General features: G+C 39.2%; 1 protein-coding gene across 12 annotated transcripts in view; it reads right to left on the bottom strand.

Moving 5' to 3' along the window:
* TBC1D1 (TBC1 domain family member 1) overlaps window positions 1-15,417 on the bottom strand; it is a 341,861-nt gene that overhangs the window by 89,048 nt on the left and 237,396 nt on the right. The window contains exon 1 of one of the 12 annotated variants that reach the window (XM_056802528.1): window positions 11,498-11,525. The exons of 10 other annotated variants lie outside the window; for them this stretch is intronic. In XM_056802528.1, the coding sequence (XP_056658506.1) occupies window positions 11,498-11,510 (13 nt within the window). In that variant the 5' untranslated portion in view covers window positions 11,511-11,525. Of the gene's footprint in view, window positions 1-5,202; window positions 5,444-11,497; window positions 11,526-15,417 lie in introns of those variants that run through there. One more of the 12 variants, XM_007496577.3, reaches the window with a different exon arrangement.

The raw sequence follows: 15,417 nt of genomic DNA, 5'->3' as shown, positions 1-15,417 counted from the left end.
TCAGTTAAAGAAATCAAAACTATTTTGTGGAGGAATTCCATGGAGTCTGGAACAACCTCCAAGAAGTGATGCGGAGTGAAAGGAGCAGAACCAGGAGAACATTGTACACAGATACTGATACACTGTGGTTCAATCGAACGTAATGGACTTCTCTATTAATGACTTTACAATGTCTCTGAACAATCTGCAGGGATCTATGAGAAAAAAAAACTCCTCAAGCAGAGGACAAACTATGGGAGTAAAAACACCGAGGAAAAGCAACTGTTTGACTACAGGGGTGGAGGGGATATGATTGAGGAGAGATGCTAAATGAGCACCCTGATGCAAATACCAACAACAAGGAAATGGGTTCAGAGCAAGGACACATGTGATACCCAGTGGAATCGCGCATTGGCTAGGGGAGGGGTAGCAGGCCGGGGGGGGGGGGGGGGGGGGAGGAAAAGAAAATAATCTATTTTTCCAATGAATAATGTATGAAAATGACCAAATAAAATAATGTTTAAAAAATACATATCAAATCATGTAGAACATTTCCATATTAGCCATGTTGGAAAAAATAGCAAGAAAAACATTTTTGAATAGGCTTCCCTTTTGAATACAGTTCTTGAAACAGAGTTCTTCAGTTCTCTCTTTGAAATTAAATAACCTTTTTTTTTTTAATCGCATATCCTTTGGAAATGTCACGGATTTTTCTACTGAACAGAGTAGCTAAGTCACAGGGGCTTGTCATTACTATACCACTGTGACTATGTAAAATGCTCTCCTGGTTCTTCTCACTTTAATTTGCATCAGTTCATGTAAGTCTTTCCAGATTTTTCTAAAAGTATCTTGTTCATCATTTCTTATAGCTCAACAGTTTTCCATCACAATCATAGACCATAACTTTGTTCAGAGATTCTCCAAATGATGGGCACCCCCTGAATGTCCAATTCCTTGCCACCACAAAAAAAAAAGAGCTGCTATATGCAGTTTTGCATATATGAGGTTTTGTTTTTTCATTTTTCATTTTTCTTTGATCCCTTTGGAATACAGATGGTAGCTGACATGTTTTTTGCAATGATTATTTTGACAGCTTTTTAGAATTAGCTGAGGGTGAGAGATGGGGGGAAAGAGAAGGTTTTACAGCCACAAGACCTGGATATCATCAGTTCTAGTTCTGACTTTTTCTGTGCAAGTCACAACATCCCTAAGGTTTAGTTTTCTCATCTGTAAAATGGGAATGATATAATGAACTATATATATTGTAAAATAACTCTTGCCTAGCTGAATTAATGGGGTAATAAGGACAATCCTATATATTACTAGATGTATCCACCCAAAGTTAAAATGACACTGAAGTAATCACAGGATTATAATGAAAAAAAACACAATATAAATATGAGTTGCTGCTAGTATTAAGTCTACAAAACAGGAGCAAGGTCATATGGGATAAGAGCAGATGGAAAACTCAGTCCAGATGGTTTGCAATAATAAGGAATTTATTTAGGAATGTGTAGTGAGCTGAACAAGGATTCCAGGGAGGGGCTGATATGGCCAATCAATGCAGATGATATATTGATATTATGATATCACTTAATTTCTGGGGAACCATATTTTGAAGTGGTTTTTTTCTTCTTTCATTTTTCAAGTAGAAATCATAACCCTAGGGTTAGAGGAAAATTTTGATAGTGTCATAAAAAATGAAGCTGACTTCACTCTGAACAACGAAATGGGAACAGAGGAGAAATGCTTCTTTTCTCCTCTTATCAGTTCATCCTCCAATTATCTCATTTGCACCTACCTGTTCTTCCCTACAAAACTGAACAGACTAAAATTTCAAGATTTCTTACTCTGCAATAAAGGAAAGATTACTATTACCACTATTCTATTCTCAGAAATATGATAAACCATTTATTTAGGTATAGATTAGAGAAGAGAAAAAAATTACTACAATAGGGCATCTTAAGATATGAAGTTAAAACCACTATTATACAAACTGATTAAAGGAAAAGAACAAGCAACTTAGACAAGATATCTACTGGTGAATGTCAACTGGGGATAGTCAACTCCAACAGTGGGAAATACATGTTCATTCCCAAAATGAGTGTCTCTCACACACTTAGAGTGGGGTCTAACACAACATTCTTTCTTTCCTTTCTTCTTATCAAAATCAATTTTTATAGTGTCAGACTGATCGATTTATAATTTCTTCAGAGAGTAGAGAGGAAGAAAAAACTGAAAGGATATTTAACCCAATTTGACAAACATTAATTAATCATCTACTGAGTGCAGACCACTTTTAGGTGTCAGGTTAAAAAATATTTTAGGTAAGATATCGATTCACCCAAGTGTCCACAGAAACAGATACCAACTGGACCTAACAAAGATTTTCTAGAAGAAATTCTGGACCAAAAGGGCTCATCCAATGCTAACTTTATTTTAAAAACCATCACCTTGTAGACAGATGTACAAGTCTAGAAGTGCCTTGAGGGCTTTGCTTAAGCTAGAAGACAGCTTAACGAGGAGAAGGTATAATACTCCTCAGAGCTAAGGCAAAAAATTTGGATAAAGAGAGAAGTTTTGAGGCATGGTGCAGGTAAGTGGAAGATTCATAAATCAAGGCCATCAGAGAGAAAAGAGGATGCTCTGTCATCAGCTATAAGGGGGCCAGGGAGTATTAACCTTGAGGAGAAAGGAAAACATCTGAAACAATGTCTTGTGCCACTAGTTGGAGTGATGGAGGGGAGAGGTAATGTTTGCACTTTTCTTGTCTCTCTTCTCAGTAAATATCCCTTTTGTAAAAGCTAACTGATGTTAACTGGCTAAAGAATACCATATTCATCCCTAGATCACTGATACAGGAGAGATACTATCAACTCGTAATTAATATTAGGGACTTGAGAACAGAATTAGAGAAGAATCTACTACTACTAGAACCTTGAGGGATGTGGGAAGGATGGGAGATTAGTTAGCCTTGCTCTGGAGAAACCCAATTTGGTGCAAGACAGGTTAAGGGCTCCTCAGACAGTATAAAGGTTATTTAAGAAGTAAATGGTTAGGGGCATCTAGTTGTCTCAGTGAATAAAGGTCTGGAAAGGGGAGGTCCTGAGTTCAAATATGGATTCAAATACTTCCTAGATGTGTGACCCTGGGAAAGTCACTAATCCCAATTGTCTAGCCCTTACCACTTTCCTGCCTTGGACCGATTCTAAGAGAGAAGGTAAGGGTTTTAAAAAAAGAGAGAAGTAAAATGATTGCCTAGATATGTATAAATGTGGTTGTCACTTAAAACTCTCACAAAGTATATAGGTAAAATGTTAACCAAGAATGTCACACTGGCAAAAAGGTCTTGAAAACCAACTACAAAGGTACCTCCCAATCTCTACAGCCTATACTAGGAGATGCTGAGCTCGTCAAAATATTTATTCTCCTTTCAAGATTTATTTCAAAATAATAATAACAATGAACTTGGAACATATTCTGAGAAGCTTTTATGAGTTGGAATCGTGCTTAAAAATCAATGTATTAAACTGGCACCATTTTTAAAATGATGTCCTTGCCTGATACAGGCTCAATGTCTTGCTGCTCTGATGGTGCATTACTCTATGACATTATGAGTCCACTGTCAATCTGAGAGTAGATTCATGCCATAAATATAGCATAAGACAACCGTTGCCTTGATGAATGAGTAAGGTATTACTTCATCAAAACGACATCCCCATATATTACTGGATGGAACCACCCAACATTAAAAGGACACTAAGATAATTTTAAAGTGATTTTCAAACTTCCAACAAGCATTGGTTAAAAGATTACGAGGACAGCAGCTTGACAACCTTAAGAATTTTTTGTTCCCACATGTAAGGAATGCTTGAAGTAGAAGAGAAATTAATTGGATCATCTCTGTAATAGCACATAGGCCTACAGTACCAGAGGTTCCTTTGAACTGTAGGTTCCAAGATGTTTTGGGGGGTGGGGGTGGGGGTAAAGACCCAATAGCCAAAGTCAATAACTCTCTGGGAAGAGCATTTAAAAAGAAAACTAGTGTTCCCAAAAGGACCATGAAGGCAAAACAAAATTACTTACGGGCACTATATTAACTCTGGTTATTTTGTTTTCAAATCCTTGTAAGAGATTGTTATGCCATCTTGGCATGGGGGGGGGGGTTCACTACTCATTTAATTCCTTTTCTTTTAAATTTCTTTAACTCTTGCCTTCTGTCTTAGAATCACTACAAGCAGTAAAGGGCTAGGCAATTGGAGTTAAGTGACTTGCCCAAGGTTATAGAGGTAGAAAGTGCTTGAGGCCAGATTTAAACCCAGGTCCTCCTGACTCTAGACCTGGTTTGCTATCCACTGTGTGACCTAACTGCCCCTCATAATAGATTGTTGAGGAAATACTGTGGGTAATTTTGTAATAGCAGAAATCCAGATTCAATTCTACATCTTCTCTGTCCATGCTTAATCGCTATACAGTAGGACCTTGTATTACACAAACTCAACACACATAAATTCAGATAAATATCACTGGCAATCATAAAAAATAAAGGCAGAAAAATACATAAAATAAAAATTTTTAATTATGTGCTAATAAATTCGTGCCATTTTCCTCAGGGACATAAAGTCTTGCAGTAGTTTAACCGATCATGTTCCTCCTTACTCTAAGAAGCATTAGTGTGAATCATTATACTGTTTTTCACCAAACATTAGTTCACACATCCATGTTTGTCTAGAGTTCTCACTTATAATAGGTCATGTCAATGTCACAGTAGGGCAAGTAGGGTGTCTCTTTATTTCATTAACACTATTTAGTTATTAATCATGATCCCAAAGTACAACAGTGATGCTGGTAGCTCTCATAAGCCTAAGAAAAGTCGTAAAGTGCCTAGGTAGGTTGGTATAAGAAATACTTATTGGGGGCATTTGGGTGGCTCAGTGGATTGAGAGCCAGGCCTAGAGGCAGGAGGTCCTAGGTTCAAATCCGGTCTCAGACACTTCCCAACTGTGTGACCCTGGGCAAGTCACTTGACCCCCATGGCCTATACACAGTATTGATTCCAATACAGAAGGTAAAAGTTTAAAAAAATACTTATTAAATATTGGGGTTCTCTATTATGTGCTATTTTCAACTTACATGAAGGGTCACAGAACATATAGGTTGCACAAAATAAGGATCTACTGTAATTACTACACACTTTAACATGTCTATAGCATTTTAACTCACCAATATGGATATTCCCTTCAACCAGCAGAGATCATGACTCATCCATGGCTTCTCATCCTGTAGGTCTCTTGTCAATGTTTTCCCATAGATCCTCTACAAAGGGTTCACCTACTGTTAGGGGCCTTCCTAGAATTCTCTTAATGCTAAAACTTACAAGATGGACATTTGCTATCCTTTGCTCTCAACACATGACCAGTTCACTTTTTTCCCCCAGTCGATACTTCTTTGTGATGACATCTTTTATGTCACTTCTCTGTTGTAATTATTGGTTGGTCAAGTATTGTAGTCTACTCATATTCAACTTGTGGCACTTTATGGAACTCTTAACTTTAATTCTGTAGGGATGATATTTAACTACTTTCAGTCACGTAGCATCATCAGAAGAATTTTTATATTAAAAATCAGGGTCCTCAGACAGATCTATGCCTTTCAGGGAGAACTTGGGCTTATTAAAAGTTCTACAGAATTACATAAAGGCACTCTAACCAGATTTCTTTCTAGTGTTCATTTTGGGGCCTGGATCATTGTCCATACACAGCATTTGTGCAAAACATATGTTTTTGTTGTTTGTCCTTCATTTTTTAAAAGGACCCATGGCATTCCAGGATGGTATCTTTGACTTGTGCAGGAATTGGATTTAAGTAAGCCAGAGTTGCACAGTCATCAGTCTCACTCTCTTCAAAGTCCAATGGCATGACAAAAGTCAGGATGACTGGCTATGGCCTTGAATACAGTGGATGATCTTGGCATCTTCAATGTCTGCTCAATCTCTAAGCACTCCCTAGTGCCTACTTCAAGAGCCTTCTTGTTCTCATTAACTCCTTTTCATCAGGAAAGCCTTCACAGGCTTGGAGTAGACCTCCCCCTAAATCACTGATTAGTTTGAGGCTCATCATTTACCCCCAACCTGGTTTGGACCATCTGCCAAGATGGTACATGCTACAGCTTCTTAGAGCCACAGGTGAGGAGTTGGGTGATAGGTAGATGCTCTGAAAAGGACCCAGCTATAGGTCTCACACCAGAGGGCTACTCATCAAGACACATGTACTGATGAACTAAATTTGTTGGTTATTTATCCAAGGGCATAGATCTGTGTGAGGTATAAGCATTCTTATAGATCTGTGTGAGGTATAAGCATGCGTGGATAGGCTGGCTGAATTATTCAAGCTGATTATACATCTCATTTTGGATGCTCTGCACTGCTTTAGGGCATCTGAAGGGCCTCACTACCTATAGGGAATCTTCCTTCCATTTGGGTTCCATGGCTTCCAGTGAAAAGTGCTTCTAACAAACATGCTTCCCTGTTTTATTATTCACTTGATATTAATCATCAAAGAGCTGTCAAACAAAGTAGACTGTGGTCACAATGACTTTTGTATGATTTTGGCAAACATATTTGGAAACACCTTGTTGGAGTGAGGCAAGTTAAGGGGATGTTTCAATGAAATGGTGGTGATGGTTGTTTTTTTTATATAAGGTGCTCAATAAACAATAAAAACAATGGAATCTTTATTCTCTACATTTTTTTTCAGTATATTGTGCCATTAGAGAACATAATTTGAGAAGGTCTGCTGGTCCTGTCATAAATGAATCAAGGATGTCTCCTACATGTTCTGTAGTGCTATTTCTCATGCTACACATCAAGAATTGTGAATAACTTTATGAACATCAGAAAGGGGTGGCTCTACCATCACTGGTAGTTGGTTAGGAGTTTTTTTCCATTTTTCATCTCTTGTTCTTCTCCTCTTTTCATGCTTAAATATCCTCAGGATGACCTTGTCACCTGGTTGTGTCTCTCACTGATTTTTCTTCAAACTGTCTTTCCTCTTCATTGTTTTGCTATTTTATGAGGCTTGTAATCTTCCTAGATAAAGTCTTCCAAATGGGTTAATATTCCATGACTCTTAGCTGCTATATCTCTCTGCTCAGTAAGATTAAATGTTTGCTGACTCAAGTGGTTCCTAGGTTCTTTTGGACTCTTTGCTATGCCTATTGATTTGAATGTCAAAAGTCTGTGTCATGTTATTTTATCTATTTCCTATATTATATTAAGATTAGACATATTAGTTAATAACATTTACTAAGCACCTACCAAGTACCAGGTACTGTGCTAAGTGCTGGGGATACAAAGAAAGGAAAAAACAAGGAGTTTGTAATCTAATAGGGAAGACAACACATCAGCAGACTATGTACAAATAAGCCATATACAAGAAAAATTAGAAATGATCAACACGAGGGAAGCAACTAGAATTAAGAAAGCTCAGGAAAGACTTCCTGCAATTATAACAAAATTATCTTCCTGCACAAGTATTTTTTAAAAAGAACTAATCTAGTAAGTAATAAATTATCAGTCTTTTTATCAAAATTACATTGATCAAAAGCTGGTATACTGATAAATTAATAACACTTGTCCAATTAATGTAATGGAGATTATCTTACTAGAGAAGAATAGTTTTTCATACAGAAGCAGGATACCACATTTCTCAATTCATCATTAGCCCACTAATTCCCAGTGTAACCAAATAACTTGGACCGGTTAGCAAATGTAATGATATGAGTATCAGGAGCCATCAAGCCAACGCTGTTTGACACGGTCATACGTAGAAACCGAGGACCACATGGAGGTCCCCAAGAAGGATGTAAACAACCACTCAGACCCCCTCTGTGTGACTTCTCTCACTAACATCCCTTATTGTTGGAATTGCTATGATTATTATCCTTACTCAGCCCCAGGAAAAATAAATGAGAGCAAAATGCCTGCAAGGTTAATACAGATGTTCCACTCTCCCCACCCTCACCCCCCCAGAATACTACCAAGAGATCCTACTTACAAAATTAAACTTAAGGATTCCTATGTACCCACTTTAATGAGACCCCTTTCTTCAAGTATAAAAACTCCCTAACAAAGCTGTGCTTGGGTTCCCCCACCCCCATGTACAGGCCAGGGACGAGAGGTATATTAATTGCCTTTCAGGGAGAGGCTGGTACATTATACTTCACTGATTTGTTTTGCTAACTGAAGCCTAGGTAATCTGTCTTGGAAACTTTAGTGAAACATTAGAAAAATGAAAATCTGATATTGGAGTAATACCTAAAACTGGCTATGCTTTTTCTACCCTTTGACCCTACAACTTGGCAACAGTGTTTTGTTGATTATCTCCTTAGAAATCTGATTGTGTATTTGATTAAAGTAACAAATAATTATTCTTAGCTTAACCGCATGTCTGAGCCTCACAGGTTAATGAGAACTGACCTCTGGCTATTCTGCCTGTGACAAGAAAACATGCATCTTTTGTAAAGCTTCTCATTTGTTGTTAGAATCTACAGAAACATAGTATGTAGGATAATCATAGATTATTGATTAAATGATTTGTTAAAAGTTAATGTATGACTTATGACTTATCCAATTATCTGTAAGGAAACACGTATGTCTTTAAGAAATGAAACTATGTAACTATGTGCTAAGGAGATATGTAACCATGAGGGTATAAAATAAAGCCAAGCCTGAATGAAGGCAGAGCAGTTCTCTTGTGACACATGACTGCAGGTTGAAACTTTTAATTGCTTCCTATTTCTTCTTCAATTTACGCCGATGCTGCCACACTCAGCCAAAGACCCCCGACCTTGTGGAGGGCAGCCCCCCCCCCCACAGCATGTGAGGATCTACCCTCTAACTTCATCAGCTATTCTAATACTCAAGCTTGAGTGCAGGAGGATGCAGTAATAACTGCAGACATTGTTATAGCTGCTAAATCCCAAACAGATAATGTAGGGGTCAAGCTTGATAGGTAGAGAATGGGAAAACTCATTAAGACAGCAACTAAAATAGCAACAATTCCTGGGAGTTTCTAAGGGCAGTAGAAGCCAAGACAAAGGTTTCTCCACCGTTGACAAATAGTTGTTCACTGAGGGATCCTCACATGTACAGAGCTCCCTGAGTGCCTTGATCCTAAAAAGGAATAAAGTAGCAGGTAGGGAATAGTATTAGTTTATAATTCTTAACCAATAAATGACTTCCTAATGAACATCATTGACAATGACTTTGAAGATGTTCACATATTTTACTTTCAGATATGACTATAGCATGAGTTGCTCCATATTCTCCATCCCTTGATATATATATATATATTGCAACAAATATGGTTCTGAGTAACAGCTATTCTTTTCTCCAGCTGGAATTAGTAAAGCATTAGACAAGATGACAACCAATTTAGGAATGAAGAGGTCTATAATAGAAAGTATAACATTGTAGAATTTCTGCTGGAAACAATTCATAATCTATCCATTCTCCCACTGCCATAATAAGAATTTGTGTTGTTTCAATCATAGGAATCAGGACATGGAGAGCTTAGATAAATGATTTTTCATTCATTCATCTAGAAATGGAAGGAACCCAGATGTGATGTAAATTACTCTGCTCATTCTGCAGATATAATTGGCTGGCTCCAAGACATAAAGTTGGTAAGCATTAGAGGAAAGAGTTAAATTCACGTTTTCTGACTTCAGATCTAGTCCCCCCCCCCCATCACTGTTAAAAACATCTCTGTGAGATATGAATAAATCCTACTACTTATAGCTAAAATTCTACAGAGAACAATAAAGTTGCTCAGAAATGGCAATGGGATATAAGATTCATGACTCTTCCTTTATTCTCTTAAAAAGAAAAGTATAATTTCACTTTTCTGAATTTATTTTATTCTTAGTTTAGTGTGAAAAATAAAACTGCTCACTCTTTATGTTCTCTCTTCTCTTTAGGAAACCATCCTTTTGGAAGCCTGTAATTCAACCTGAAATAATTCAATTTCAGAACCTATCTATGGATATGCTTTACTTCCTATATATACATAAACAAGACAATTCATCAAGAACAATTAGGTATTTTTGTTTTCCTATTTCCAGAATACATATATTTACAACCTATTTTAACTGCACCTAACAATTTCACAAATAAAGGTAGGTGGTCACAAGACAGAAGGAAAAAGAGGGAAGACAGAACACAGTTTTGGTTATACTGATTTGGTTGTTTGTTATGATTTAAGTTGGCATAGCATTGAAACAAACATTAGCCAGAGGCAAACCTTAGAGAACATAAAAAGTTTTGTAACACAAGCTGAATATTATTAGTTGAATAGGAGGAATAAATTCATCAGTTTCAGAAACACAGGAAATTCTAAAGTGAATCTTCCTATAAAGTCAGGAGGAAACGAATTATTATCTCTGACCCATGTAATATACTCACTTCTACTTAATCAGAGGGGATTTGATTTACTTCCCTTTCATGTCACTCTCTCAAGGAAGGGTCATCCTCCTATGATTTCCCATGTATCATGTTAAGTCTTCTCCCCTTAGAATCTACTGACTATTTTGAAGAATAATTCGGTTACATGGTTCCCTGCATCTGGGGAATTTACTTTTCTTTAAAACATAAAATCCTAGACTTCTCAGACTACAGGTAACCATGTCGGTTTCCTCATCTGTAAAATGGGGATAATCATAGTACAGGGCTATTGGGAGAATCAAATGAGATAACATATACACAATGCCTTGCAAACCTTAAAGTGCAAATAAATGTTAGCTATCATCATCCACATTATTAACTAGCAATAGGGAAAAATTATTATAGCAAATCACATTCAAGACACCACACTGCTAACCCATGGATGAGAATAGAACTGGCTTATGAATTTCTAAGGATACTTTCTCTGGCAGTAAGAATGCCACAAGTTTGGACCCAGAAACATGCATGACTTGAGCCAGCCAATACCATTCTGTAGGATTAGGATGAGGAATACAGTAATACCATGTGGAATTATCCCTGAAAGCTGCCTGTATGATCTTTTGATATGTTCAACAGCATCTAGCCAAAATATTTTGATTCAGACAAAAAAAAGTGATATCTATCTTCTTTTTCCTCTTGGCATAGCTAATATTCTGATGTTTTCTTCTCATCAACAAAGTAACTGCCTAAAATTAATGGAAATGTAACCTTGGGAGATGCATTTTATTAGGCAACACTAGCTGTAATTACATTTGTAGTTTATATATATTTTTGTCTCCCACATTAAACTGTGAGAGCAGGAATTTTTTAGGGAAAGGGAGGGAGATTTTCTTTGTATTCCCAGGACTGACCGGCATCTGATACATAGTAATCTACGAAGTGACAAAAACTTTACACCTCTATTTCAGAACAACAACAAAAAAAGGTCATAAGGAATAGCCCCCAAATAAATTTTCCGTTAGGAAAAGTAGTCAAGCATAACACCAACAAAGAGACAGTGAGAAAAACCACTCTCACTTCCAGTAGGCATACAGGCTAGTCTGGCACAGAGCTAAACCTGAACTCTTCTGTCTGACAATGTGTTCCCTTGCCGAGTTCCGTGGCTTCACTGGGAGGCTGCCTGCCTTCAGCAGCTTTTATCCTGCTGTCTGGGTGTCACCCGATAACTCCTTAGCCACTCCTCGGTTGATCATATCAGGAGAGGCTAGCTGCTTTCTTCTGAAAGCTAGACCACAAGAAGGTCCAAGCCTTCATCACTATGGTGGGAGTGTACATGGAAGGCAGCTTCTGCAGATTTTGTCAACCCTCAACACCTTACGTGTAGCGGCAGCTGAGAGTGTCGAGAGGTCAAGGAAGATGAGGATCAAGCAAAGGTCACCGGACTGACCAACTAACACTGGAAATCCTGGGAAAAACAACTTCTGTGGAGGGGTGTGGCCAGAGGACAAGTGGGGGTGCTGTGAAGTAAAACATCTCCAACCCTCAGACAGTGGGCATCACAGAGCACCATATCATAATCTGGCATCCCTGACATCAGCATGACAAGGCGACAGAGCCAGAAGAATGTCACCATGGAAGGGCAGGTGGCATGACATTAGAAAGCCAGGGAACAAGCAGGATTCTTAAACCCAGGTGGGGAGCATAGTCTGTCTCTTAGTTTCCATACCTGCCACTGACATGGGGTGAGGTTCTGGCAATCTGAGCTGTCCAAGTGCCTGCTTATTTTGGCCCTTGAGCTATGGCAAGTTGTGCTGCCAGGGAGGCAGAGCCTTAGCCAACCACAGGAAGAATCTCTCAATCTTTCTTTTTTTTAATTAATAAATGCTTATAACGCTGATGCTGAGCCTCCAGATCAATTTTTATTTGTTACAGGGCTAAGAAAGGAGTGGGAGGGGAAGGCACCGAGGACAGATGCATTTTTCTAGGAGTTATGAAAAGGAAGAGCGATACGGAACATAATTAGAATAGGGAAGGGTAGAGAGACAGTTTTTAAGATCTCTATGTTGATCCTCCTCCATCTCCTCTTTGAACTTGGACTTTCCCAGGACCCTGGGCTCCTAGGTGGGTTTTCACCATATGTGGCTCAGAATCAGATCATCAAAGTATTTGCCAACCATTATTTCCAGTCCCCACCACAACCTGTGTACCCTTGCCCTCCCAGCCTTTCTAGTCCTCTTTACATGTGTGTTCTTCCCTTATTAGAATATGAATTCCTTCAGGGCAAGGACTGTATGCTTGCTTGTATTTGTATCTCCAGGTGTCAACAGTGCCTAGCACAAAGGAATTCCTTAATACTTGTTCATTTATTTATCCATCCACCCATACATACATACATATTTGAAGGCAATAAGAAAGAATCCAGCAAATAAGGATAAGCTAAAGAGAGGGAAACAATGATGAAAGGATAAGATAATGGACACAAATAGAGGGGTTGGTCTTGGGAAGGAGAATGGTCCTCTCTTCCAATAAATAGTAGTGCAAGGTTGGACAAATTATTTCCCTTCCCAAGCCATAGTTCTCCCATCTGTAAAATCAAGAGGCTGGCCTAGTTATTCTTTAAGGTCCCTTCTAGTTATAAAATTATATGATTCTATGAATGAATTTTGAAGTTTGCTGAAAAGATCATGAAATGTTTCTGGAGAAACAATAAAGAAGCTTTACATATTAAAAGCCAGAAAGCATTACATATATGAGGCAAAATCTGTTTAGAGTGCATGCCCTTCATTTCCTTCTCAGTTAGGGCAGGTGAGAGCCTTGATAAAATTCTAGCAGAACAAATCTTCAAATTTATATTGTATTATAAAACCAGAAAAAATTTTAAAGGACTTCATATTGGATTTTCTAAAGCTACATCACACTGTCCGCTTCTCTTCTTCCCTTGACACTGATGGCTCTCATCAAATCTTGCTTCTTTACTCTGGAACCTAGTTTTGCTGTGTTTGGAGGTTTTTTTCCCCTTTAAAAACATTTCAAGATACTTCCGGTCAAGATGGCGGCGTAGAAGCAGCGAAAGTTCAGACCTCGGAAACCCTTCCTTACTGATCCCAAACAGAGTGCTCCTAGGCCACCGAAATTCAAGCTGAACAACAGGATAGACCTGGGGAAACCTCCTCCTGGACTTGGATCAAAAGGTACAGCACCCCAAAAGCCAGAACCCTAGATCACTCAGATCTAAGGGGTAGACAGAAAGAAGGTCCCAGGACCCACCCACCCCCAGCCCAGAGTGCTGAGCCCAAGGCAGCAGCGGGAACCTCAGGGCTCTGAGGACTCACCTTGAAAGCAAACTGAGCCAGTCTCCGAGGCGCCCAACACAGACAGCAGGGAAACATAGAGAGAAGGGGGAAGCCGGTAGCCCCCTGGCTGGGTCCTTCCATCTGAGTCTCAAGGGAGGTCCCAGCTTTAGGGCACCAGCTGAACCCAATCCCATCAGGAGCCCTCAGAGATACTGAAAGGACAGAAAACTCAGGGCTGGCAAAGGAGTTGCTCCGAAGAGCTTACCCTGAAAGTAACCCAGGCCAGTTTCCGGGCATTCAACACAGACTGTGGAAGAGGAGGTTGCTGCTTTTTTTTTCCTTCCTTTTTTTGGCTCGGGGATCATTCGGCCCACACCACCTGAACCTAATCCCATCAGGAGCCCTCAGAGCTTCTGAAAGAACAAAAACCTCAGGGCTAGTGAAGGGCTTACCTTGAAAACCCGAGCCAGTCTCCAGGCATTCAACACAGACCGTGGAGGAGGAGGCTTATTGGATCAGGGCTCATTGAGCCCAAACCAGGTGAACCTAATCCCATCAGGAGCCCTCAGAGCCCAGGCAAGCCATGACCCCTCCCCCCTTAGAGAGCAGGGTCTTCTGAAAGAACCAGCTGAACCTAATCCAATCAGGAGCCCTCAGAGCCCAGAGAGGCCACACATCTCCCCCCCTTAGAGAGCAGGGTCTTCTGAAAAAAAAAAAAAACAGAAACCAAGAGGCGAAGTCAAGATGACAGCCTAGAAGGAGCATAGACCTGGCAGCCTGGCCAGAGCTTTGGAGATACTCCATATCTGCTCCAGCTGTCCAGGAAGTTTAAAACTCAGAGTAAACCCAGCCCAACTAAGCTGAACTCAATCCCATCAAAAGTCTCCAGAACACAGGGAAGCCTAGGCTCCCCATCCATCCTCATCCACTGCTGGACTTTAAGCCAATCAAAAGCCTCCAGAGGACAGGAAAGCTCAAACCCCCAACAACCATCCCCCAAAGATTACACCAAGAGATCCTCTGTTAAAGCTCCAAGAGGGGAGACTGATAGAAGTCCCCCAAAAACAAAAAAATGAGAGGAACAAGAGCACAAATACAGGGAGGAAAGAAGGGGTGAATTTGAACAAACAACAGAAAGAGAAGAAAGAAACTACAATAGACAGCTACTACTCAGCAAATGGAACAGAGGGGGAGAGATCAGCAAACGATAAATAAGAAATCCCGGCGAATTGGATACAGGCTGTGGAAGAACTCAAAACGCAACTAAGAGAGGCTGAAGACCTCTGAAGAACTTAAAAATTAAGATAAGTCATCTGGAAACAGAGGCACTTGAACTAAAACAAGAAAATAGTGTCTTGAAAGCCAAAATCATCCAGCTGGAAAATGAGGCAAAGGAGATGAAAGATGAGATAAAGAGGATGAAAGACGATCTTCAAAGAAAATCAGACCAGAAGGAAAAAGATGACCAAAAAGCCAGAGATGAAATCCAATCATTAAGAAGCAGAGTAAAACAACTAGAATCAAGTGACCTCACAAGGCAGCAGGACACTATAAAACAAAACAAAAAGAATGAAAAAATTGAGGAAAATGTGAAGCCTCTCATTCACAAAACAGACGATTTAGAAAATCGTTCAAGAAGAGACAAATTAAGAATAATTGGACTACCAGAAGACCACGACAAAAGAAAAAGCCTGGACATAATAC

This window comes from Monodelphis domestica, chromosome 6 (assembly GCF_027887165.1).
Source record: "Monodelphis domestica isolate mMonDom1 chromosome 6, mMonDom1.pri, whole genome shotgun sequence".
Classification (NCBI taxonomy): Eukaryota; Metazoa; Chordata; class Mammalia; order Didelphimorphia; family Didelphidae; genus Monodelphis; species Monodelphis domestica.
This window is presented reverse-complemented; position numbering and strand designations above follow the sequence as displayed.